The sequence below is a fragment of the Astatotilapia calliptera genome, chromosome 2 (genome assembly GCF_900246225.1).
Source record: "Astatotilapia calliptera chromosome 2, fAstCal1.2, whole genome shotgun sequence".
Taxonomy (NCBI): domain Eukaryota; kingdom Metazoa; phylum Chordata; class Actinopteri; order Cichliformes; family Cichlidae; genus Astatotilapia; species Astatotilapia calliptera.
The window spans coordinates 2,143,104-2,170,956 of record NC_039303.1 but is presented as its reverse complement, the minus strand read 5'-3'; the positions used below and the strand labels follow the sequence as shown (position 1 = coordinate 2,170,956).

The 27,853-nt window shown below is 42.9% G+C and overlaps 1 protein-coding gene across 1 annotated transcript; it reads left to right on the top strand.

Moving 5' to 3' along the window:
• On the top strand, positions 1–27,853 carry LOC113030412 (uncharacterized). The gene is made up of 6 exons (XM_026181847.1): positions 1–17; positions 4,233–4,315; positions 5,336–5,450; positions 6,211–6,255; positions 15,156–15,237; positions 21,102–27,853. The coding sequence occupies exons 2-6, from the start codon at positions 4,237–4,239 to the stop codon at positions 27,444–27,446; spliced, it is 6,666 nt and encodes a 2,221-aa protein (XP_026037632.1). The 5' UTR covers positions 1–17; positions 4,233–4,236; the 3' UTR covers positions 27,447–27,853.

The window sequence follows — 27,853 nt, the reverse complement described above, 5'->3', positions numbered from 1 at the left end:
GCACAGGAAGGGAGGGGGTGAGTAGCTCAAATGTGCTGTTAGCATGTTAGCAGAGCGATGCTACTGTGAACCGAGGAGCTATTTTCTTGATGTGAGCTTCTACTCAGGGTTTTTTCTTCCAGTTCAGAACAGAAATGCTTTTGTTAAGAAACTGGCTGTTGTTCCCCCCCCCCCACAATTATAATTATAAGCTAGATATATTTCTACTGATGGAATTAGTTTGCTAACAGCAACAGGGATTAGTCAGTGAGTCAGTTGGGCTTGTGAATCATGGTTCACAACTCAGTAAAGTGATTCTCAAGTATTGAACGATTCGTTCACGAATCGAACATCACTACTCCACACAACGCCCGACAGCTGCCTTTCATAGTGTGTAACTTGAAGGCCCTGAGTACTCTGAGTACTTTCTCCCACACTGGAAACACTGGGATGATCACATTATTTGAACATTACCTAATAAGACTGATTCAGCACAGACAGTTATGTTAAACTTTCCTAGCAGTCCTTCACAAACAGGGAACAGTCTGTCTATTCTCTGCATCTGTCAGCTGCTGCTGGCTCTTCCTCCTCCTCTTCCTCACACACTGCTGAGTTTGTCCTGGTGGATCATCAGGGGTGCAAAGCCTCACAGATGATGTGCAGCAGTGGGTTCCTCAGTCTGTCCTCACTCTGGACACTTGCAGTCGTCACACATGGAAATCAAATGTGTGATAAGCTGCAGGATTCAAACACAAGTGTAACTTATAAACACATGTTCATACTTTAATTCCACAATCAGAGAGAAAGAAACAGAGAGAGAGTGCAGGACAGACAGGCAGGTGACAGTCTCAGGTGTACACACTGCTACACAACAGCACCAGAGAAGCAGGATTTAGTGTTTGTGTTATTACGAGTGTAAACAAGAAGAGTTCCAGATGGTACAGTGGACACATGTGTGACTGCTGTGATTAAAGCATCTTTCTTTCAGCTTAACGAGTGAACCGTCAGCTCGTTCAAACACACGTTAAAGTCCGTTTGGCTCGACACCACCGAACAGAGGCAGCAATATAACACAGCTAACATTAACAGTGCAGTGAATCCTGCTTGTGCCGTGATGTTCAGGACTGCAAACCGAGCAGCATCACTGACTTTCAGCTTGTTGTGTTTGTGGATATATGACTGAGTTTTTATTCTCAGTCCTTGGTTCATTTAACTCAGTAGCAGTTAAACTGGATGTCTCACACTCACCAGAATTACATTGATTAGTCTTGGTCATACAGGCAGAATTTACTTCATTACAGCCTCTTTGTTCATATAATCAAATCAAAATGTATTTCTATAGCACCAAAGTGCTTCACAATTAGCAAAGAACAGAGAAAACAATAGAGAAACAAATACCGATAAATGAGAAGACAATGTATTAACATAAAAAACAAACAAACATAACAAACATAAAACAGGCCTGATGATAATCAAACTCAACTTGAATTAAAAGCCAAGGTGAAAAAAAAGTTTTAAGATGCAATTTAAAAGACTGAATATTCTCTGAAGTACGAATCTCTTCAATGAAACTACTGTACTACACTGCTGAGTGACCGTCTTCTGCTCGTCAAATACATGTCATTGCAGTGTTGACTCTGTGCTAACTTGCATATGCCAAATAAAACTGAAACTGAAAGGCTGCAGATAGATAAGAGTGAGAAATAAATTGCGTTCATGTTTGCAATTTTGTCTTGTTACACAATATTTGGAATTAAATAAAACAAACAAAACACTACATTTTAGGAAATATTAGTGGGTGTTTTCGTGTTTGGTATTTTCTACTACTTGGACACTAACGTGGCCGTCCAATGAGATGACGGTGCCAGAAGTGGCCCGCGGCTCATTTGAGTTTGAGACCCCTGCTCTAAGAACTCCAAAGCGCTTTACACTACATCCAGTCATCCACAGTCACACACTGGTGATGGCAGCTACATTGTATCCACAGCTGCCCTGGGGCGCACTGACAGAGGCGAGGCTGCCGGACTTCATTAAGCTTCGTTTAATGACCAAAAGAACGAGATCGTGGATATAAGTGGCAGAAATTAGCTTTCTCCGAATGGTGGCTGCCCTCTCCCTTACAGATAGTGGCCTCCTCCTGAGTGAGGTGTTCCAGGCATAATAGCAATGTATATTTTATTGAGAAACTCGTCTCTGCATTTAACCCATTCATTCAGTGAAGCAGTGGGCAGCAGTGTATAGGGACAGTACCTTGCTCAGGGGTACCTCAGGGTAGCCGTTCGGGGGATTCGAAAATGCACATTAATTGGGAGACACTGACTGATGCAAAGAAAACCAGGGTGTACAGTGTACACTGTAGTCTATAGCACCCAGGAGTGTTAGGTTATTATGCACAAGATGGTAAGCTGTCTTCTGGCAACTGTCGAATTGAAACAAACGAGCGTGCTGTGTGTGCAACAGCACGAAAAACATTACTAAGGATGCAACGATACCAATTTTTTCAAACCGATACGATACCGATACTTGGATCTGAGTACTTGCCGATACTGAGTACAAAAACCGATACTTTTACCACACACACACACACACGCAAATGCAATGAATTGGAAGACAGGTTTTATTTTATTCTTAAAATAAAATCTTAATAAAAATGACCACAAAAAATTTCAAGTGAAAAATAAGCACTTCTGTTAAATTATTGCGGAGTGTCCACATTGTAATTTAACAAAATATCACTGAACTATTGGCACTGTCTCGAGCTTTCAGAATAATAAATAAACACTTCTGTTTGGAATAAAATAAACTTTTAAATTGTTGCAGAGTGTCCATATTGTAAACGAACAAACAAAATAACGAAAGTATTTGGCATTGACGAACAAACTCCTCATCTGCCCGTGAATCATCAGTGTGCCGTTAAACTGAGGACTGACATCGCGCACACACTGCTGTCTTTACCTCTTCAGAAAGTTTTGGCACCATTATCTCCCTGATGTATGGGCGGCTGGGAATTTCATATCGCGGCTCGAGTATGCTGAGAAGACGGTTCAATCCTATGTTTTCCACGACCAGCATTGGCTGGTCATCCAGAGCGATAAAATGAGTCAGAGTCTCTGTTATTTTAACTGCCTGTGGATTTTCTCTTGACATTTTTCGTTGCTTTTCCAAAACCTGAGTTAAAGTTGGCTGTTCCTGTCCACACTGCTGACATTTTGTTTAGCCTAGCTACAGCAGCCTCCAGTTTCTCTTTTTTATCTGGAGCCGCCAGTCTCACTCGCCTAACCCTGTGCCTGTTTAGCGCTGGATGTCCCCCTAGTGGCCAATCTAAAAAACTACAACAGAAATGACATGCCACCCTCTGACTAAAGAAATAAGTTTGTATCGGTTCATGGTATCGGTTAACTTTTACGAGTATGAGTACACACACATTTTACAGTATTGGCCCCGATACCCGATGCCAGTATCGGTATCGGTGCATCCCTAAACATTACCTGTCCTTTTATTAACTGTTCAAGTAGTGCTGGTCATAGCTGCTAGCTACCTGGGTAAGGGTGTCATGGGTCTGTAGCTCTGTCCACCAATACACCCTGTATTTGTCATGATAAACTGATCAGCTGGCAGATTAGAACACAGTATGCAGGACTGAAACTCAAAGAGGAGCTGTATTGTTGGAGCTCACAGAAAATTTAAAATAAAGCTGGAATTAAAGTGAAAACACAGGAGCGCACAGCATGTAAAAATGAGGGAGAACATGATAGAGAACAAAGAGAGACTAAGACAGTGGCTCTACATGCAGGGTTATGAGGAAATGGTAAGCAGCTGGGAATACAACTGACAAAGGACACAAAACTAAACAGTACACAAGGAATAAAGACAAAACAAAACAGGAAACATCACAAACCGTTAGAGACTGAGACTGAACTTGACGCAGACAAAAAGGAAACAACCATCGAGACATGACTGACTGGAAGACAAGACTAACTACTGAGACAGGGCAGAGACAGACACGAGGACACAACTGGGGGAATCACAAAAGGGAACAAAGAAATCTATAACAAACAAAATCAGATAATGAACTCACAATTCAACTCCAAATTCAAATTCTGGTCAAAGATCCAGAACCATGACTGCATGGACTAAACATGACAGGAGAATGCCTGAACCTGTGTAGAAACTGTGAAAATGTTTGGGGTGATCCATGTTCACATGTTTCCAACTGGACTGTGTCACAGTGTCATGTTAATAATATTTTGCAGGGCGATGGCAGGACAGAGGCAGGGCTGCTGGAGTTTGAAGCTCCTGGTCATCCTCAGCCTCCTCAGCCTCACTGAAGAGTTCGGTAAGAGACTACAGCACTACAGATGACCACACATGTGCAGACAAACACACACTCATATCGCATACACAACTTTCTCTCTGGTGTGCAATGTTACCAAGTGCAGTTTTTCCTAATATTTTTTTTCTTTTCTGCCTGTCCCGTTTGGCTCTTTTGCATCAGAATTATTGTCTAAAGGCGAAGAAAGATGCCCAACAGATTTACTTTACCAAATGGACCATCCGGGCCTTGCCCTATTGGTCTATTTGATTCACCTTTTATTGTTTATTTTATTTTACTTTAACCTGCTAAATACAGGACAGACTTGACTGGGGAAAAGAAAGGGGAGAAAGTAAAACAGCGGGGAAGAGGAACGGTGATAAAGGGCAAAAAAAACAAAAACCAACAAAAAAACCAGACAAAAAATGCATATATCAATCACCTGGATCACCTGTTGAGAAAGAAAAAAGAGAAAACCAGCAAAAAAACAGAGCAACATCATGGCGATGATCTATGTGAATATAACAGTAAATACTAAATATTAAATATTATTGTGCAGCACGTAAGATCGACAGTTTTTCCTACTATAACAGAGCGTTTTATTCTTTTTCGTATAGTACTTTATTCTGTTGTATATTTTATTCATGTTGTTTAGTTTGTTATAATATTTATGTTGTATTGTGTTTTTCTTAACAACAATGAAATTTTGTATTTAATTTTAAAACAAACTGGGAGCCAGTGAACAGAGGCAAGCACCAGGGAGATATGTTCGTGTCTCTTTGCACGCGTCAGGAGACGAGCTGCAGCATTCTGGACCAGCTGGAGCCGTGCTAGACACGACTGGCTGACACCTACATATAAAGAGTTGCAGTAGCCCAGTCGAGATAGGATAAAAGTGTGGATTGCCCGTTCTAGGTTTTTAAAAGATAGTGCATCTTAGGGGCATACAAATCCAGTGTAGAAGTGGTTCTCGGCCAGAACCAGGACTTAGTTCCCCATCCCTAACAAATTGCTGAGCTTTAAACTGTGTTTCAATGCTTTCAGAGGTGAGAGATGATGAGTGGGAGGAACTCGGCTCTGACATCGCTGCACTGCATCAACTCCAAGGACTGTCTGAACATATGTTTGATGAAAAGCTTATGAACTCCTCAACAACCAGGTATCTTATGGCTATTAACAGCTGTTACTACATTAAAACCCCTGTGGGTATCATAGACATTGGTTATTAGAAGCACTGTGTGGCTCTTTCAGTGCGAGTGTCATAGAAGCATTTAAATAAGCCTTGTCACATGTGGAAAAAAAATAATATTTAATATCAGGGGGCAAAGGTTACTGAAAACATGAGCTATCTTGGCTGTCTCCTAGTGGAGATCTTTTTTTCTGCTCCAACACAGACAAAGCAGCATGCACTGGTATCTGTTATATAAAATAACCAGTCTGGTGTGTTCATGGCCTCATCACTCAGTAGGAAACTAATTGAGAAAATGTTTTAGGGAATATAGTTTGCTGGAGATGCAATATAGCGCAGTGTGCCAGAGACAGGAGTTGAATTCAAAAACAGCTTTAATGCCAAAGTCTTTTTGAAAAAACAGAGGTGGATGCAGGAATAACACACAACAACCTGACGTCTAGTGAAACCACAGAATAAGGGTGGAAATGACAAAGGACAGGAGTTAGACTCTGACAATAAATACACAGCATGTAAGGAGGGGAGAGGAAACAGGTGGGAACGAATCAGACAAGATGAGACAAGGAAGTAGAACTAGAGAAAGACCCAATGCCCATGACGAAGAATGCACCTAAAAATTTGAGACTTAACTTTGACATTTACTACTTGCAACCACAGCACACTGCAACTTTTTCAAAAGTAAAAAAGTAATCCATAACAAAAAGTATAATGCAGAATGTGTTTCATTTAGGGGAAATGGCTACCACCTGTCAAGATTTGGAAGATCTGTAAAAAGGTAAAGAGGCTTTCAGTCATTTACATTTTTTAAATGGTGTTTAGCATGTTTAAAATTGCTGTCTCATACCTGGATATTTCATGTCCTTTGCAAGTATTTGTAAAATAATTTGGACAGTGCTTCACAATACACTGGATTTTTTTTTTTGTTGAAATACTTGGTTATTAATGAGCCAAAAAGTCCATTAGGGGTCATCACAGCAGCTCATCTGCATCCTTTTCATACTGCGTCCATATTTTCCTTTGTGACACCAACCCTCTGCATGTCCTCCTTCACCACATCCATGAAGCTTCTCTGAGCTTCTCCTCTTTCCATCTTCACATCCTTAGGCCAGTATATCCACTCTCCCTCTGCATGTGTGCAAACCATCTCAGCCTCAGACTTAACTTTGTCTCTAGACTGCTCAACATGAGCTGTCCCTCTGATCTACTCATTTCTCATTTCCCTCTGGGGGGGGGGGGGGGGTGGGGTATGCCCAACTGCGCTTTGTTGACTGTTTCAGACTTTAAGACGCCGTGTATCTCAAGAAATGGGGAGATGAACTGCTTTTTGTCTGTTTTTGAGGGTGGGGGAAGAGGCACAAGGGTTGATATAAGCCAGCGAACTCCTTCCTTGAGCCTGACACCCCGCCTATATTCTTCTAATTCTTCTGATCATTGTATTACAGATGAAAGACTTTAGACAGTTTTTCAACTCTCAGTAATGCCACAGTGATCGTTTGATATATGTGTAACGGGTGTATTAAAAAATAATTTATATTTCACCAAAGATCCATCCTGCAGTGTTATCTCGCTTTGTCAGTATTGGTTATGTATATGTATTTATTTATATATGTTTATTTTCTGTATTTATATTTTGGGAGCTTTTATTTTGTTTGTGTGACCTTTGACTTCCCACGAAGTCACTTCCTGTAGCTGCGCGCTATTTTCCTCAGTCGCCGAGAGGCCCCGCTGAGGAGAGGCGAGCATACGCTAGTGTTCTCAGTTACAGAGCGAATAAACACAGTTAAAGTAACTAAAATTCTGGGAGAATAAATCCACCCAGCTGGCAAAGTGAGAGCTGACTCCTCTGGTCATTCGCACAACACAACGCAGAGAACTAACGGCAATAAGAGTTTAAGGCCAGACCGGCTACAGTGGTGCCGTGACCCGGATCCACACCACTTCAGACTTGCTCATCGTGGTTCGTGGAGACGCGATCAACATCAGTTTGGTCACCAGAGGTTGCTGTAATGGACAATTTAATGTAAGCTCTGAACACAAATCCCAAGCGTTCGAGGAAACACTTGCACCTTTTTTTTTGGACTGTTGTTTACAAGGTAAATTTAATTCTGCTGTTTGCATTGTGCATATGTTATAACAATGGATGATGAAAAAGTTTCAAGTGACGGGTTCAGCTTTGCCATGGGAAGAGGGAGGGTAATTGAGGGGTTGCCTAGTACACCTGTTCGTAGTGCAGGCTCCCCAGCTTTCTGTTCCACTCGCATACTTGGTTGCACATCTTCCAGTAGTGGTAAAGGTAACTCATTCTCAGACCCTTCAGCTACAGCAGACCCAGCATTAAATGACCTGATAACACATATAGCTCAACAGGTGGGGCAGACCATTAGGGATCAGTTGAAAAAGGAATGTGGGGAAAGGGATGACGGGGCCGCACAAGCTCAGAGCAGTGTAAGCCAGCCACCCAGCGAGCCCACTTACCTTAACCTGACTGGGGCAAAGCTAGTCCTGCAGTCAGATGTGAGAGAGCCTCCAGTCTTCAGAGGAGATGGGTCGGATAAACATACAGTCTGTGAGTGGGAGGAGCTGATGAGAATGTATGTCAAGAAGCGAGCAACACCCCTTCAGGAACAGTACCAAGAAACAATGTTCAAGTTGATGGGCAAAGCTAAGGACATTGTAAGAATAACTCTGAGAAGCACCCCATCGTGAAAACCTTGTGAGAATCCAAATGTTATATATGACATACTGAGGCAACATTTCAGTGACATGACATATTCGTGTATGCCTATGGCCGATTTCTACAGCACAGTTCCAGTGCCAGGAGAAACTCCTGTAGAATATTGGGTCAGACTGAATAAGGCAGTTGATGCAGCAGAGGAAAGCCTGAAGAGACTCGGACGGCACATGGAGGATCCCTGCCAGGAGGCAGCCATGATGTTTGTGAAGTACTGCCCTGATCCCACCCTTGCTGCTGTTTTCAAGTTCAAGGCACCAGATAAGTGGACAGCCAGTGAGATTCAGGAGCAGGTGAATCGGTACCAGCTTGAGATGAAAGAGCGTATGCTCCCCAGGTCTAAGTGTCTCACACCAGTTAAAGCTAACATCCAGACCCCTGCAGCTGATGGTCTAGCGACATCAATGCACCCGGGAGAAACACAGGTGCAGGCGGGATCAAATGAGACAGTAAAGTCCCCTTGTAATGACAGTTGCCTGAAATTACTAATCAGCCTTTTTGACCATGCTTTATCGCAGAATAACCAGGTTGCAGACAAGCAGCTTCCTCCAGGTCAGACCCGACCCAGATGTTGTAGAGTATGCCAGTCCCCTGAACATTCTACCCTTGTGCATTGTAGGCAGAAACACCTATGCCTTGCATGCTTTGAGCCAAACCATATTAAGAGAAACTGCCCTCGTCGCTCACCGATTCAAAGGCGCCCTGCCTCCCAACCTAATGACACCCAGCCTTTAAACTAGCTGGCCCGCATTTGGTGAGGGGATGTGTGGGCACAGATGTTGAAACCCTCGGCAGTGATGACGTTGAAAAGCATTACATTAAAGCATGTGCAGCTGCACCAGATGGTGTTAAGGTGGTAGTACAAAACACACAGAGAGTTGGCCCGTTTGACAAACTGTTTTACACTCCTGTCAGCATTAATAACAGACACCACATGCAGGGTATGCTTGACTCTGGTTCCATGGCGTGCACACTCAGTGAGCAAGCAGAACAGAGTATGCTGAGTGAGAATACACTGCCAGAACCCACTCCCCTGCCTCAAGAAATAGTGCTAGTAGGCTGTGGTGGCACACTTACCAAGCCCAAATGCATGTATGAAGTTGAAATGAAACTGTATGGAGAGACCTGTATTGTTCCCATCCTTGTAGTGCCAGGTCAACGTGATGATATAATCATTGGCACAAATGTCATCCGGTTTCTCATGCACCAGTTGAAAATAACCAATGACTATTGGCGCCTCGTGTCAGGTGGCGGTTGTCCCCCAGAGTGTGAGCAGTTTCTTGACCTCATGGCTAATTCATCCCGAGGGAGAGGTGAAGAACTCCCAGACAAGATTGGCACAGTCAAGCTTCAGCAGTCAGTCACCTTGTTAGCAAGACAAGAGCATCTAGTCTGGGGCAAGCTGCCGAGTAATGTTTCTATGTCACCAGGGAGCACAGTGATTGTTGAAGCCACTTCATCAAAGTCCATGCCACGTAACATCATGGTTGGCCGCATCATAACGCCATTGTGGGGTGATAGGTGGGTTCCCATGAAGGTCACTAACCTGTTGGATAAACCAGTCACCCTGAAAAGAAACAGTAAGTTGGCTGACGTGTCCCCTTGTGTTGCTGTTGAGGATTTTGAAGTTTTCCAGGGCACCTGTCAACCCCAGAAATCTGTGCAGGAGGAAGAGAAGGATGATGCCCACCTCACTGATCTTAAACAGAGACTAAAACAGGTTGGGCTCAGCGAAATTGATATTGACCTGTGCCATGTTGGTCAAGGGGGGAAGGAGAAATTGGTTAAAATGCTTGAGAAGTACAATGACATTTTCTCCAAGCATGCACATGACTGTGGCAAGGCCAAAGGCTTTGTACACCGCATCAGGCTCACTGATGAGAGGCCATTCCGCCTTCCTTACCGCCGAGTCCCTCCCGCACATTATCAAAAGCTGCGACAAGTTTTGTCTGAAATGGAAGAACAGGAAATCATGCAAGTAAGACCCTGAGCAATTCACAGAAAAAGTACCCAGCCCACAGGCTAGAGTTTTTGGCATTGAAATGGAGTGTGTGTGAGAAGTTCAGTCACTGGCTAAGAGGTCATCCCTTTACAGTGTGGACAGATAACAACCCTCTCACCTACATCATGACAAAACCAAGGCTTGATGCTTGTGAGCAGCGTTGGGTGTCCAAGCTTGCTCCTTACACATTTGATCTGAAGCACATACCTGGTACCAAGAATGTCGTAGCTGATGCTCTCAGCAGAGACCCCTTTGCAACAACAGTCAGCCATAGGCTGATCACAGAGCAGTACAGTCACCTCCTTTCTGAAGCTGAGAGTGTCAGTTCTGAGGGAATACAAAATGCATTCCGGTTGAAGGTCCAAGGTCAACGCGTGGACACACCACCTTTCCGCACCACAGGACTGCAGACGCCCTCGTCTCAGCCTGGGTGTGATGCTATGGATGTTAAGGCAATCCTGGATTTTCACAGTGAGTGGGATCTGGCTGCTGAAACAAGGGCTGTGGAACTGTTCCAGTCTGTTCAGGACCTAGTGTGGCCAGGACAGGAGTCATTTCCTGTGTCCACACTAGAGGAACTCCAGCATAGCCAGGAACTTGATCCCAGTATTTCAAAGATCTTACCATTTGTCACAAGGAGAAGGCGACCTTCCAGGCGTGAAAGGGCAGGATTTGATGTGAAAGCCATGGTGTTCTTTAAACAGTGGGAAAGGCTTAGGATCCAAAATGGAGTTCTCTATCGGATCACAAAGGACCCCCTGAGTAAACAAAGGAGACATCAGTTTGTTTTGCCTGACAGTCTCAGAGCAAAGGCACTGAATGGTGTCCATGATATTGCAGGACATCAGGGGCAAGCGAAGACTTTATATCTGGCAAGACAACGGTTCTTTTGGCCGAAGATGGAGTCTGATATAAAAGAGTCAAATGCTGTCAAAGATGCATCCTGGCCAAAACACCAGAACCCTCTGCTCGAGCCCCACTTGAGAGCATCAGAACCTCCGCCCCTATGGAGCTGGTGTGTTTGGATTTTTGGAGTGCGGAGGATAGTAAGCAACGCTCAGTAGATGTTCTTGTCCTTACAGATCATTTCACTAAGCTAGCCCATGCCTTCCCTTGCACAAACCAGACTGCAAAGCAGGTGGCTAAGAAACTATGGGACCATGTTTTCTGTGTGTATGGGTTTCCTGAGCGGATTCACTCCGATCAGGGGGCAAATTTTGAAAGTGAGCTCTTGGCAGAACTGCTCAAATTCTCAGGGGTCTCCAAATCCCATACTACGGCATACCATCCCATGGGCAATGGAGGGACTGAGAGGTTTAATAGGACACTTGGCAACATGCTTAGGTCCTTGCCCCTCAGAGAAAAGAACAAGTGGCCTCAACAAATACAAAGTCTGACATTTGCATAATGCAACTGTACATGAGACCACAGGTTTTGCCCCATTTCAGCTCATGTTTGGCCGCATCCCGAGGCTCCCCGTTGATGTGATGTTTAAACAGGTGCTCTGTGATCCTGTAGTTGTGGATCAAAAAAGTTATGTGAAAACACTCATGTCACATCTTCATGAGGCAGCTAAGATTGCCCAGACTCATGCCATCAAGGAACAAGACAAACAGGCAAAAGGATATAACAGAACAGTAAAGGGCACGTATCTGAACATAGGAGACAGAGTACTCATTGCCAATAAGGGTGAAAGAGGAAAGAAGAAACTTGCTGACAAGTGGGATGCAACAGTGTACACAGTCAGAGACAGAAATCTGCAGACTCACACATACAAGTTGGAAGATGACAGAGGCAACATAAAGGTGGTACATCGCAACCTGGTTTTAAATATCAGCTTCCTGCCAGTAGTGACTACTGAACTGTGTGACACTGGATCAGAGGGAGGGTCATGTGCGTCAGACCAGTTAGATTCCTTGGATGAGGAGACTGCAGAGGACAGGACCAGTGCTTGGATCAACTCAGATGATGATGAGAGTCAGGAGACCCTGAGTGAGGGACTCTCAGGATTGGGCAAGACAAGTCAACAAGCTCCAGAGGTGGTTGCAGGGGATTCAACCCAGTGTTCCCTGGTAGGAGAGGACTGCCCAGACAGAGACACAGACTTGGACAGTTTGGTAGCAGAACCTGACTTGGACTCCCCGTCTGTGTTAGACACACTTTCAGAAACTGCACTCACTCACTCACATCCATCAGACACAGATCGTGATGCACACACCAAGCCCCTATCAGTAGTCCCTGTGCATGTCGCCGACACGCAGATGCCTCCAACGGATGTATGTCATGATGTGGGTCCACAAGGACAGCCACGGGCAGGCCCGGACAATGTTGTCATGACGCGAGCTGGCCGAGTTAGTAAAAGAGTTAATCGACTCATTGAGTCCATGGTTCAAAAGCCTTTTGGCTTTAAGCGTTTGGCAAATTCAGTTAGCAGAAGGTCTCAGTCTCTTCTTACGCTGTTTTAAGTAAACCCAGGTGTTTAGAGATCTTTCTGTATTTTGATTCTACGGGACAGTATCCTTATGGCACAATTAAATACATAGTGTGTTTTTAAGGTATTGATGTGTGTGGATGGCTGGGAATGTGTGTGGTGTAAATGGCATCACACTGATCTAAGAAAGGCTGAGGCCTGATCACCCTCATGCTCTTTCTGAACCTATCTGGTAGGTGGCTTATACAGCTGATACTAGAGCTTATAGCTCGGAGGTTTAAACCCGTGCCCAGGAGCCATAAATTCTGTAGATTTGTCCCTGTGTTCCAATTAGATTGTTCACCTGACTGTTCTGGATTTTGGTGAAATCTAGGAGGGGTGGATGTAACGGGTGTATTAAAAAATTATTTATATTTCACCAAAGGTCCATCCTGCAGTGTTATCTCGCTTTGTCAGTATTGGTTATGTATATGTATTTATTTATATATGTTTATTTTCTGTATTTATATTTTGGGAGCTTTTATTTTGTTTGTGTGACCTTTGACTTCCCACGAAGTCACTTCCTGTAGCTGCGCGCTATTTTCCTCAGTCGCCGAGAGGCCCCGCTGAGGAGAGGTGAGCATACGCTAGTGTTCTCAGTTACAGAGCGAATAAACACAGTTAAAGTAACTAAAATTCTGGGAGAATAAATCCACCCAGCTGGCAAAGTGAGAGCTGACTCCTCTGGTCATTCGCACAACACAACGCAGAGAACTAATGGCAATAAGAGTTTAAGGCCAGACCGGCTACATATGGACCTGCAGCGGAGTTTAAGCCCAGACACGGCTAGTGACGTCAGACTTAAAGACCGGATAAGGAGCTGGCTCGCGTTGTTCACTTTAAAGAGTCGGCTCTAAGAGCCGTTTCGTTCGCGACCGACACATCACTACACAACACCTGGAGCTCAGGGGGCAAAACAATGGCATGAGTGCTGCTGTTTGACTGAGGAAGAATAAAGGAGTCGTGGTAAGACAATCACATGACCACTTAAAGACAAAGCAACAAGGTGACATATACCAGGTTTTAAATTGTGTTGATAGGCCAGTAAAACCAGAGTCATGATAAACAAGATATACGCGGTGTTTTTTCCTCAATAGTTTCGTCACGTTTGCTGTCTAAGGACAGCGCAGCGAGCGCTCTCTGCTTATGAGCAAAAAAACCCTGCCCTTTCGTGTTGGTGGAAAAATGCACCATGGCGACCAATCAAAAAATGATATGGCAACATGACATTTGGTTGCTTAGAAAGAGGGGGAAGTTTTAGGAGTGGCGTGCTGTCTTGTGTAGTTAGCGTGTAGTGTTGTGGATAGTTTTGTGTTGTGTGTCAGAACAATGAGGCGACTGCTGTCTCCAGGTAGAAACAGGAGTGACACACCTGCTGCTGTCAGACCTGCAGGTATCAGGCTGTGATGTTGTTTGCAGAACTTGTGCATAGGATTTTAAAACTGACATTTTATATTTGCATTTAAAGTTATGAAATATGATTCAATAAACATGTTTGTGGTTGTTACAGTAAAAAATAAAACTTTTTTCTACTCAGATTTTATGTTTTTTGTCTGATTTAGATCAATTGTGTTAACACAGTTTGTCAAAATGAAAACACGACTGTAAATTCAGACACGTGAGGTTGTGCTGATGAGACCAAACAAGGCAAATAAATAGTTTTTAAAGGTGAAATGTGGAGGAAACATCAGAAATAGTTAAAAATGGCCAATTCTACCCTGGACCCCAGAGGGTTAAAATTGTTTTTTTAAAGTAACGTAATAGTTACTTTTCAAGTAATTAATTACTTTTAGAATATTGTAACTCAGTAACTAACTCAGTTACTTTTTTGAAGAAGTAACTAGTAGCTATAATTAATTACGTTCTCAAAGTAACTTGCCCAACACTGGTCATTAGTCAGCTGTGTACTCACTGGTCTGCCATTATCATCCTCATCAGTCTGTGTACTTAAGTCCTTAGTTTCCTCCAGTTCATTATGTTGTTGTCGTCGTCCCTGTGCGAGTGTCTTCAGTTCAGCCAGCCAGTCAGTCTTCGTTCATGTTCTCTTCATTCATCCACTATAATCTTCTCTCATCGCTAATCAATGAGTCCTACGTTTGAGTCCTCTTTTCCTTCTCTCCACACCACGAAGCCCTGACAGACACTGTTACTGAACAGTCATGAAAAACTTTAATAATACTGTTTGTTTAAAGAAAACTTTAACATATTTAAACGATGCCATCTCTGTGCGGTTAGTAAATGGTGAAATAAAAATTGTAGGCTTTTACAAGTCAGCAAGTGCAAAAAGGTGTGAGAGAAACCCTGCAGCTCAGCTCTAGAGTATGATTTCGAGGAGCCCATGTAGAACCTTTGAACCTCTGACTGTTGTATAAGATCGAAGAACTGCGATTTTTAAATATATTCTTGCAATTTTTTTCTTTCACAGGTTTATGAGATCAATGCAGTAATGCTAATATGTTAATTTTCCATTAGGCTGGACACTGAGCCACTAACTTTGCTGGATGGATTTCAGGACTGTGAAAACTTCCCAGCTTGTGTCATTACAAAGGAGAAGGTCAGTAAACATGAGACAAAAAATGACCACATGAACACTTAAACCCCCGCGGAGCCATCATTTTGCGTTTCTACCTTTAAAAGCCAGAGAGCAGTCAAATGCTGGAAGTGGAAGCTAAATTGGCTAGTCATTCATATGTATATTAGGTTGTTACCTAGGAATTCTGGAGGGAGGGGAGTGGGGGAAATAAATCTCCAAAAGTCACCAACTTGGAGTGTTTCAGTTTGCCATCTTAGGGAGAAATCAACACACATGGGTGTAGGTCCTTTGTTGCTGAGATTTATTGATAAAAACAGTACAAAAAACCAACCATTTGTACACATATTTACAAATAATAATAAAAAGCGAGTGAGTACATTACAACATTTTCAGCAATCACTCACAATCCTGGCACTGCCATGGTATCTGTAGTCTGCATTTACCACATGTGTATCTGTAGCAGTGAACACATCGCACAGTGGCCTGATTTTTCTTGCATCATGTGGAGGTCCATGAACCAATGAACATGCTCCGTTTGCTGTGCATGTTGAATAGTCCATTCTTGAATGCTATGAAGCATGTCAAGAGTGATGAAACACAGGAAGCTCTGAAGGCGACTCGAGATACTTCTCCTGGCCTTAGCCGTTGGCTCTCCATCTGCAGCGTACGCTTCTATTGGGGTGAAAGGGAGACAGGTCCCCACCTGTTCTTCACGCCACACTGTGCCATCTTTCGCTGTCTCAGTCCCCAAACAAGCTCTCTTTTTCGACTCTTGATCACTCTTGACATGCTTCATAGCATTCAAGAATGGACTATTCAACATGCACAGCAAACGGAGCATGTTCATTGGTTCATGGACCTCCACATGATGCAAGAAAAATCAGGCCACTGTGCGATGTGTTCACTGCTACAGATACACATGTGGTAAATGCAGACTACAGATACCATGACAGTGCCAGGATTGTGAGTGATTGCTGAAAATGTTGTAATGTACTCACTCGCTTTTTATTATTATTTGTAAATATGTGTACAAATGGTTGGTTTTTTGTACTGTTTTCATCAATAAATCTCAGCAACAAAGGACCTACACCCATGTGTGTTGATTTCTCCCTAAGATGGCAAACTGAAACACTCCAAGTTGGTGACTTTTGGAGATTTATTTCCCCCACTCCCCTCCCTCCAGAATTCCTAGGTAACAACCTAATATACATATGAATGACTAGCCAATTTAGCTTCCACTTCCAGCATTTGACTGCTCTCCGGCTTTTAAAGGTAGAACGGTAGAAGCCTGGAAATCCAAGTTTAATAGATTAAACAGTGCTGAGAAGAAAGACATTGTTTCTAATGACGAATTTCATTAGAACTAAAATAGAACTTGATTAGGCTGATAAAGATAAGCATTTCCTTCCACTCAGTATCTGTATCTTTTTTTTTTCCTAAAACGGCACAAAACATGAATTCATCGTGAATACAACACAACAAAGAAAAAGAGTTCAAATGACAAACACCATTACCAACGGACACAATACAACAGACAGCTCATAGTGGTAGCTGGGTTTGCTACGAGGAGATGTTGAATTTTTGTATTTGTCACACTTAAGTACAGGTCGACATATCAGAGCAGTAATCACTTAGTTATCCGGTTGTTCAGTCTGACGTCACTAGCCGTGTCTGGGCCTAAACTCCGCTGCAGGTCCATATATCAAACGATCACTGTGGCATTACTGAGAGTTAAAAACTGTCTAAAGTCTTTCATCTTTAATAAAATGATCAGCGTTCTGCTCTACCAGGTGTAACAATTGAGTTTAACATCCAGGCATCCATGAAAACGGAATTTATGACATTTAACGGAGTTAGAAGTTAGCAGGGAGTTAGCTCGCTAGCTTCTATCTAAATACAATATAGCATGTCCTGACTGCGGGGTTTTGGAAACAAATTCAAACGTACAGCTCTGTTATCACTTCCAGCATAAATGAAGACAGAAAACTAAACAGCAGTGACGTTTGTAGGGTTACTGAAGTTGGGCTAGCTGGTATATAATGATGTGCTACGTGACCGCTAGCGACACAGCTATGTTAGCATAATATAAACAAGCTAACTTTATTTCCACTCGATAAAAGTTAACGTGAGTGTTCTCGGTGGTCAGGAACAAATGTAATCGCATGGCAGGATGCTGTAAAAGGACCAAACTTCAGCCAGGAGAACAACTGAGATAATCCATCCACAATACGAGGTTAGTCATTCATATACTGCTGCATGGGCTGGGCTGTAGCTACATCCTAAGGTTTTAAAAACTGAGCTTAAATAAATGATTAGCGGTAATAAAAGCCAAGGGAGGTCAACAGGGATCACTGACTGTTTTAGGAGCTTTTTGAGATTAAATAGAAGAAAATACAAAACATTAAACATGTTAACAACACAAAAGCCATATTAAACGCAGACTACTTTAGGCCCGGAAGTAGGATTCGTCGTGTCATCACTGAACAACCGGATTACACAATGTTGTACTACTTGCTGTATGCACTTGTTGGTTGTAAGCTTAATGTGATGCTCAGCCACATCTTTCAGCTGTCTGTGAATTTGGGATTATAAAGAATTCATAGTTTTGCATTAAAATGTCACACTTCACAGAACATTTTTACCCATCGAGACCCTCAAAGCGCTTTACAATTCCACTATTCATTCACTCTCACATTCACACACTGGTGGAAGCTACAATTGTAGCCACAGCTGCCCTGGGCCAGACAGACAGAAGCTAGGCTGCCAGTTCGCGCCATCGGCCCCTCTGGTCAACACCAGCAGGCGGTAGGTGAAGTGTCTTGCCCAAGGACACAACGACCAAAACAGACAGAGAAGGGGAATGAACCGGTAAACTTCCGGTTACAAGACAAACTTCCCAACCCCCTGAGCCACGGTTGCCCATGGGAAGCAGTGTCTTTCAAGCTTAGGCAGCGGTGTTTTGCATTTCTAATACCAGCCCTATACTCACTATGAAAGGCAACTTGCTTCCTCTCCACACTGGAACACTAACAACTCTCAATGTATATTTTTATGGCCAGCAGAGATGGGCAGTAACGCGTAACGCGTTACTGTAATCTGATTACTTTTTTCAAGTAACGAGTAAAGTAAGGGATTACTATTGCAAAAATGGTAATTAGATTACCGTTACTTTCCCGTAGGAACGCTGCATTACTGCGTTACTAAAACCGTAATTTTTTGCGAGAATGTCTCACGACAGTGACGTAAGCGAGTGCGACGTTCGTGACAACAGCTGTGTGCAGATCAACAGTGCATCATATATCGAGTGCAGAGAGAGTATGAGCGTGCAGCGTTTAAAGCGTGGAAGTACTGACCTTACTTTGAGTTTGATTCCATAAAAAGTGACAAAAACATTAGTGTCCGCTGTGCGTGGGAAGAAAACTTCTTTTTACAGCGAAAAAACCCCTAAACTTCCAACAAGCACCGAGTAGCTACGACGTAATGGGAAACTCACAGAGAAACTCGCGGATTCTTCCACTGACCGCGGCACACCTGCACCAGGGTAAACCTCCGCCTACCCCACTCCTGCTTTACAGGTGAAAATAGAGCAACAGGACCGCTGAGTCTTTGACTTTATTTATTTTCTGCTGTGTTTTACTTGCATCTATTTGAAAGACTGAGTGTAAACACAAAAAATATTTTATTTTATTTTATGTGCTGGAATGTGCAGAAAATAGGTTTAAATGTTAAACTAATTTCTTCCAGTCAGAGAATGTTGCAGATAATTAAATTTTTGCTTGATGCATAAAGTTAAAAGATTAAAACTAATAAAACAAGTTTTAAAAAGAGACTTTTCCATCTGATTACATTTTGTATGATGATTATGCAGAAAAAGTAGAATTGGGCTGAAAGATCTATCACTTTATCACCTATTCAGGTTGTAAATCGTGTTTTTAAAAAGTAACTAAGTAACTAAGTAACTAATTACTTTTGAAAATAAGTAATCAGTAAAGTAACGGGATTACTTTTGGGGGGAAGTAATCAGTAATTAGTTACCGATTACTTTTTTCAAGTAACTTGACCAACACTGATGGCCAGCAGCCTTAATTAGCTCCCATCAAAATGGATGCAAGTGCAACACAACTATAATTTACTACGTCTCACCAAATGCCTGTTACTTCCTCTCAAGTCCTGCCATCAAATCAAATCCCTCTTATTGTCACATCACATGTGCAGGTACACTGGTACAGTACATGCGAGTGAAATTCTTGTGTGCGAGCTTCACAAGCAACAGAGGTGTGCAAAAATAAACCACAAGAACAAGCAAAATATAAGAATGGCTAAATGGCTAAACCTGAGAGTTTGCATCTGGCTCTGCATTAGATTCACCTGATGTCCATCAGTCAGGGTTCATTGCAATCACTTTATAATATTATGTGCACATAAGAAACTCAGTGCAGGTATTACAATAAAAACACAAAACCTTTCGAAAGCAGTCGTGTAAACATCCCTAGTCTCAGTAAACGCATCATCAGGAAAGCTGGGATTACAAATTTAACCCAACTAACAAACACGAAGAATATTTCCTCCATATTTTTTTATCATTTGTAGTTAGCTTTTCAAATTCAGAAAATAATTTCAGTTAGTTCTTAGTTTAGTTTTAATTCACTATAATTAGCCTGGTATGCAGGTCACTTATGTTACCTGTTGCTGGTCTTCACTGATGACAGCTGATCAGGCCCCTTCTTTTCATTATCTACCTTCTTCCCCTTGGACACATTTTTCATAAATACAATATTCAGTTTCACTGTTATGCTGATGACACCCGGCTTTATCTGTCCACTAAACCTGCTCTCTCCCCGGACCTCCCTCACCCTCTGTTTAGACGAACTCAGAGCTTCTCCTGTTCAGCACTGAACCAACACTATCCAGAACTAATAGCTTCTACTACAATCAATAACTCGCCACTCTCCATTTCCCCATGTGTGAAAAGTCTGGGTGTTATCTTTTAACTCCCACATCAATAACATCCCTCGGTCTGCATATTTCCAACTCTGTAACATTAATCATCTCCGTGCTTTTCTCTCCCCACATGCCGCTGCTAGTCTTGTTCATAGCCTGGTCACTTCCTGGATCGATTACTGCAACTCTCTTCTTTTTGGTCGTAGTCAAAAATCTATCCATCAGCTTCAACGTGTCCAGAACTCTGCTGCTCGTATTATCACCAGGACCCCTTCTATGCACCACATCACCCCTGCTCTGCAGCTTGACTGGCTTCCGGTTAAATACCGCATCAATTTCAAGATACTTTTGTGCACATTCAAGGCTACCCATCATCTCTCGCCTTCATACCTCTCTGACCTGGTTCACATTACCATTCCTGCTCGGTGTCTCAGATCCTCCTCCTCTCTTTCTCTTTCCATCCCTTCCCCCCCGGCTAGCCACCGTGGGGCGCTGGGCTTTCTGCTGCTCTGCCCCCCGTCTTTGGAACTCCCTTCCTCCTGAGATACGAAACATCACTTCCCAGACTCAAAACTCACCTGTTCACACTAGCCTATTCCACATAAGCTTTTCCATACTGCTACTTTAATTTAGTTTATCTATTTGCTCTGTTTTATCCTTATTATTTTCTAAATTATGTTTGTTGCTGTTATTGCTTGTGTACACACTTGAGTGTTTTGAAAGGCGCTTTCTTAAACAAAATGTATTATTATTATTAGTAGTAGTAGTATTAAATAATGTGAGTGTCTGGCTCAAACTGTAGGTTTACATAAACAAAACAGATTGTTAAGATTATATCTAGAGATCCAAAAAAAGTTCACAAATTTCATCCTATAGAAATTAACTGAGACCAAAACAGTTATCCTGGAGCTCTCTCTCATTTCAGTCTTTGCTTCATTTTTCAGGACTTTAATGCCTTCTTGGCACATATTGACAAACAGAAGGTACAAGACTGGTTGCTGGGTGCTTCAGAGATCTCCCACAGCTACAGCCAAAAACTTCTGATCATGACCGACAGAGAAAAATCCACCAGTGACAGAGTCCAGCAGGAATACAGCATGGATCCTCATTACTCCGTGAAAGTCACCAAGGACTGCCTGTTCAACGACGCCTGTGTACCAGCAGCAGACAGATACACTGTAGTGAAAATATTTGGAAGTGTTTCAGAAGATGGACAAACTGTGTCTGGACTTGATGGATCTTCACTTGCAAAGCTGATGTTGAAACCATCTCTGGAAGCGGCTCCAGTTTTCTCTCTCGATGGAAACACAACCACACAGTTCCACCAGAACTTCATTCGGGTTTTTATGCTCCGCGGCCTCCAAACAGTCTTAGAAACCAACCAGAACAATCAGCAGATTTACCAGGTGATGGATCGACCTGACTCCGTTTCCAGCTACAAAATCCCACAAAGACCAGCTGATCACACCACACAGTATGACCACCAGCAGATCATAATGATGGAAAATGATCCTGTGGTCAGAAGAGCTGCTGAATATTTGTATGACAAACATCCAGCAGTTAGTTCTGTCTATGTTCTTGATGAAAACCAAAGACCCAAACTGATCCACGGTGGACCAGTGTCTCTGTCAGAGGACAGCAGACTGGTGCTGGTAGGTCATGGTAAAAGAGACAACGCAAGAGAAATGAGACTGTCAGGATACAGTTCAGGAGATGTGGCAAAAATCATTGAAAGGACAAACAGAGGCAGCGATAAAATTAAAACAACGAGTGTGGTGGCCTGTGAGGTCGGATCAGACCAACGATTCATGGAAACTCTGCTGAGGGACCTCCATAAAAAGAACATCAAGACAGAGCTTCATGTGAGGGACGCTCTCGTCCAAGTCACTCACACAGGAAGGAAAATCACTCAGGAAATCTCTCCAGAGGGGCTGCAATGGAGACATAAAGACAACAGCAAGAAAATGGTAGCAACCCTTGATAGAAACGGAGATGTAATAATGAGAAATGAGCCTGGAAGTAAAGGAGAGGCTGTTTTTACCAATGAAAGAAACTTTCTGGGTGGACGAAAAAACAGGGGAAACAAAAAACCAGAACAAAACAGCTGGCCAGATGAACCGAAGAGATTTGTTAACCCAGAAGTTTTCCCGAAGATTGACCAAAATAAAGTTCCCGAGATTAAATCTGCCATTGATGAGCTTCAGGCTCTGTCTTGGGGAATCTTTCACTCAGATCAACCAGTACCAGAGAAAATCAAAGTCAACAACCAACAAATAGAAGAATATGTAATAGGAAAAAGAAGCCAAAGGACTGTAAACGGGAGAACTGAAAATTATATAGACTGGCTAAATGATGGTGAAGAAGTCCTTAATGAATGTTATCAGATTAATTCAGGGAAAGACATTAAAAATATAATTCATCACTTTGCAAAGAATGGAGAAACAAGGACAACATACCTGAAGATCAATAACTGGATATATGAAGTTGAGCATAAAAAACTGTACGTGTTCCTGGTTGGAAAATGGCTTGACAACAATCAAAGAGACGCAAACGTAATTGATGAGATTAAGAGATGTATTAATGCACAGGTGGGCAGAGAAAGTTACACACACATGAGAAACAACATTTTAACAAACAATAGAAATAGCCAAAACCAACAAAAACAAATCTATGCTAAATATGTGAGAAATATTTTTCGTGCAGAGGACGCACATGTCAACCAAGGACTATCCACTGAGGCCTGGTTCACAACATATTTCACTGCATCAGTTATAAGTGAATCTGTGAGAAATTTCCGAACATTCCCTTTGACACTTATGGCCTTGGATATGGTTTTAAATCAATATGACTCAGCTGGCCTGGATTTCTTCTTTGACAATCACCCAATGGCAAGAGGAGGAAGCTGGGTTGACCCAGAAAAACGGGGATTCACTAACTCAAGAGAAGAGTTCTTAAAATTGGAATATGACCTGTTTGATAAGTGGAATAAAAATGGTAATGTAGATGAATGGATTGATATGATAGCAACTGATTACAAAATATTTACAGAAAACGCAAACACAAAAGATTTATTTTTAGCTGATTACAAGAATTACAAAGAAAATTTTGAGCAATCTCCCAGCATCGTAGAAACATCTGGAGATATTATGAAACCTTCCACATCTGGAACACTGGGAGGATACGATGATGGCTACGTCACAAGGCGTGACTTGAATTCCGCCTCAGAATTCGAGAATACCTTCAAACATGAATCCTATTTCTCTAGAACATCTGCATCGTTAACTGAAGAGGTCCATGCTGCACTAATGGCAAGATATGGTAAAAATCTGGCAAGAATGCGTCTTCAGGAGGGATCGGCCCGAATGGAAAACGGACAGTTTGTATGTGAGCTCGTGTCAGAGAGAGCTGGTGCTGAGCCCGAGGAGTTCAGGGTCGATTTATCTCCACAGAGTCAACATTACAGTGAAAAGATGTGGAAGAACATTGAGACATCAGTGCATGAGATGGAGCAGCACAGTTCAGCAGCCTCCCATCAGGTCAACAAACATGTAGAGAGGACTGGAACTGCTGTTGGAGCTTTGGGCCTGATGCTGGGACTGAAAGGAGCTGCTCGTGCCTTTGAAGAGGGAAACATCAAAGATGGTGTGACGGGGTCTTTGCAGACGGCTCATGGAGTGACGGCTATGACAACATCTGCTATTGCAAGCAAAGCTCTGACTTCAAACACAAGAATCGCAAAAGCTGCAGCAACAATCATGAGGAGCCCTGCAATGAAGCGTGCTATGACAGTTATACCAATAGTGGGAATTGGATTTGGGATCTACAGTGTGGCAGAAGATTTTAGAAGAGGAGATGCACTGGGATACATTGATGCTGCATTAGATATTACCATGACTGCGTTAGATGTTGTTCAGCTTGCTCAGCCTGAACTGGCACCTTTCATCGCACCTATAAATCTGGCTCTATCAGTAGTGCGGATGGCCATTGATGATGTTTATATGGGCATCCAGAATGAACTGAACAGCCTCCCAGCGGACGCTGGAGTTTTGGACAAAATAGCTGCTGTTTTTGTTGGCTTGGGAAAAGGGATCATGCACTTTGCTATACATGTGGCTAGTGTGTTTTATGACTGGCGTTATGCTGAAATTGAGGAGGGACGAAGACTTGTTGCACAGATCTCAGATTATCACCAATATTATAAAGTCACAAAGCAACAGGATGGAACGACAGCCATTGATTTTGCTGCTGGCGCCTCCTCCTGGAATGGAGGAGGTATTAACTTCTGCCTCGCTGATGAGGGTCAGTCTGAGCTCTGCATGGACTATTTTGTTTCTCGTGATGGGAGTCCAAGAAGACAATGCTGGAGCATTAACACAGATGGAAGCAAAGATATAATTCTTGGTCTGGGAGAGTCACATGGATTAGAGCACGCGACATATGAAAGAAAAATACTCATGTTCATACCAGCTGGATCTGTGACAGTGGTTTCAGGTTATAAAACTCTTTCCTATTCGAGGTACGGGACATACAGGGGAAACAGAGACTCTAATCGATTTTTTGCAGTTCAGAAATCACAGGACGAACATATGATTGAAGTCATGTTGAGCTACTATTACAGACTTCATGGGGAACCAGGGGATGACACATTCTTCCTCGGTCCACAGAGAAGTTATGTCGAAGGCTCAGGAGGAAGGGACACCTACATCATTCCTGAGAATGGAGGGAAAACGATCATTAACAACTACGATCCCTCCAGAGCACAAGACACTCTGCATTTCAGTGTCGACTACAGCCACATTTCTGTGTCTAAATCAGGAAACGATGTTGTGCTGACGTATGAGGGCAGTCATACTGTAAGAATACAAAACTGGTTTTTAGGAGAAGATTATCGTCACATGAACATGATGTCAGGAGACGGAGTCTTATTTGAGATTTCCTCCACGGTGGTTTCTTCAGTTCAGCTGGTGGCCAGAGGAATTAACAAGATGTTCGAGGCACGCGGTGCAGTTGTTGATGCATCACAGCCACTTTTACGCACAGTTACAAACATCTTTGGGTCTCAGTATGATGATAAACTCATTGGAAATGGAGAAAGGAACCTGATAGATGGGGGAGGAGGGCGAGATCGTCTGATTGGTGCTGAAGGAGAAGACATTTACATGGTGAAAGGCAGAAAACGTTCCTCTGTGCTCATTGAAAATTACTCCAGAGACGAGAAAACTGACCTGGCCATCATAGAAGCAAATCTTCATACGTTTCGAGTCAGAGTAGAATGTGATGATGTTCATCTGGTGGCTCAACATGGCAGCACTCTTCTTCGTGTTACTGTAGTGAACTGGTTCAGGTCATCAGCACACAGACACTTGCTGTTCATCACAAAGGATCTGATCACCTTCACAGTGTCAGATAACAAAGCTGACTGCCTGCAGAGGAACATCTTCACCACATGTATAAAGAGCCTCAGCATTGACTACAGCAGCTCCCCGTCTCCTCTGGAGGTGGACCTTGAGAAGGATGATGCTTTGGACAGCGTGACAGAGGTCCGCGGGTCAAACTATAACGATGTCATCAAAGGAAACAAAGAACACAACGTTGTCGTCCCTGGATTAGGAGATGATTTCATTGAGGGGAGAGGAGGAGAGGACTGGTACGTTATCACAGCAGGACAAGGAGTGAAAACCATCAACAATCTATCACCAGATCTAACCTTGGACCTGCTCTTCCTTAAAGAACAATATCAGCATATAACATGTAGATGTGAAGGTCAGAGCATCATCGTTCAGGTACACGGCAGAAGAACTGTTATTTTACAGAACTGGTTTAAATCAAAGAATTATCAGCACCTGCAGATCAAGACCAGTGATGGAGTAACAGCTGGACTGAAGCCCAGCATCAGCAGCTGTGGATGGGATTTAATGCTGCCTTTAACCATCGACTACAGAAACCAGAGATGTGAAACCTGTCTGGGGAAATGGATGAAACTCAGTGACTCAGTGAAAGAAATGTACGGCTCCTCAGGATTTGACGTCATGGTTGGAAACAGCAATGATAATTTACTGGATCCACACACCGGGGGGGCACTGATGATAGGAGGGGAAGGCAAAGACACTTACATAATCAAACATGTGGATGAAAGCATAATCATTGATAACTTTGCAGAAGATCAGAAAACTGACACTGTGCTGGTAGATATGGATTTCCTTGATGGAAGTCAAGTCATACTGTACTCAACAAGAAATAATGTTCATGTTAGAATCATGAAAAAAGAGGAAATATTAAAATTCATTCTTTTCAATTACGGTAATGATGAAAAATATCAGCATCTAGAATTTCAGAGCTCTGATGGCGTCCATTTCAAACTCAAGTCTCTAAACTCAGCTGGAGACGACTCTTTCTATCAGGTAGAAGCTTTCAAAGTGACTCTCACACAGTCTCCGGTGGACTGTCGTTTGGACCTCAGCGCTCAGAGAAATCTGTCAGAGGTTCACACAGTGCAAGGCTGCCCCTCCCAGTCTAATGTTATAATAGGCAACAACCGAGACAACGCTCTGATTGGTGGGTGGAAGGACGACGCCTTGGATGGAGGTGATGGAGATGACACGCTGGTAGGAGGAAATGGAGCTGACATCCTGATTGGTGGGAGAGGAGACGACACTCTTTATGGTGAAGATGGAAATGACACACTGATGGGAAACTCTGGCCGGGACGTCTTCCTTCCTGGACCAGGAGCTGATCTGGTGGACGGAGGTCCAGGCAGAGACTCTGTTCTCTATCGGGGTGATCATGAGAAGGGTGAAGGGGTTTATGTTAACCTGCTGACGGGCCAAGGCCACCATGCTGACGCTGAGGGCGACGTGTTGAAGGATGTGGAAACTGTGATCGGCACCATCTATTCGGACATCTTAGTGTCTGGTTATGAAAGTTCTCTTCTCAAAGGCTCAGATGGTAACGACATCTTGGTGTCCACTGGTGGAGATTATCTGGTTGGAGGTGATGGAAATGACATTTACATGTTCACTTTCAGCAACGGCTCAGTCACCATAGACAACTGTGCGACAGACAACGCCACAGATGTCTTGTATTTAGCGTCCCAGTCAACGCTGGCATGTGACTATCAGGTTTCATCTGAGAAAGTTATTCTGACTTTTTATGGAACCAACCAAGAAGCTATGAAGATTTCTCTAAGGGGCTGGATCAGTGACAACAATGAGTGTGGGCACCTGAAGCTGGTTCTGAGAGAAACTAATGTTTCAGTGGATCAACTGCTCCAAGAATGTCAGTCACGATGAGTAAACGGTGCTTTGCTTGTCAGTCATCTGCTGAAAAATCTGGTGGTGTTTTAATAAAAAAAATGTAAATCAATGCATTTTAGTGTAAAAATGCTACAAAGTGTTTTACATGCTAAAGTTTCCTGAAACTGTGCAAAACGACTTAAACATTTTTGTATGGTTCTTTAATTATGCTAAGCCTGAAATCAGCCTTCAGAAGACAAAAAGAAGATGTTGAAATGGCACAAATAAATTGTAAACCTTTTCCGTGTTACAATTGTGAGTTAATATCTATTAATGCATCGTTTTTTTCTTGAAATGTTTATCCATCCATCCTTCCATTTTCCTCCAATTACTGGAGGTGGGTCGTGGCGGAAACAGCCTCAGCAGTGTGTAAGACCCGACCTGACATATAGACACAGACACAA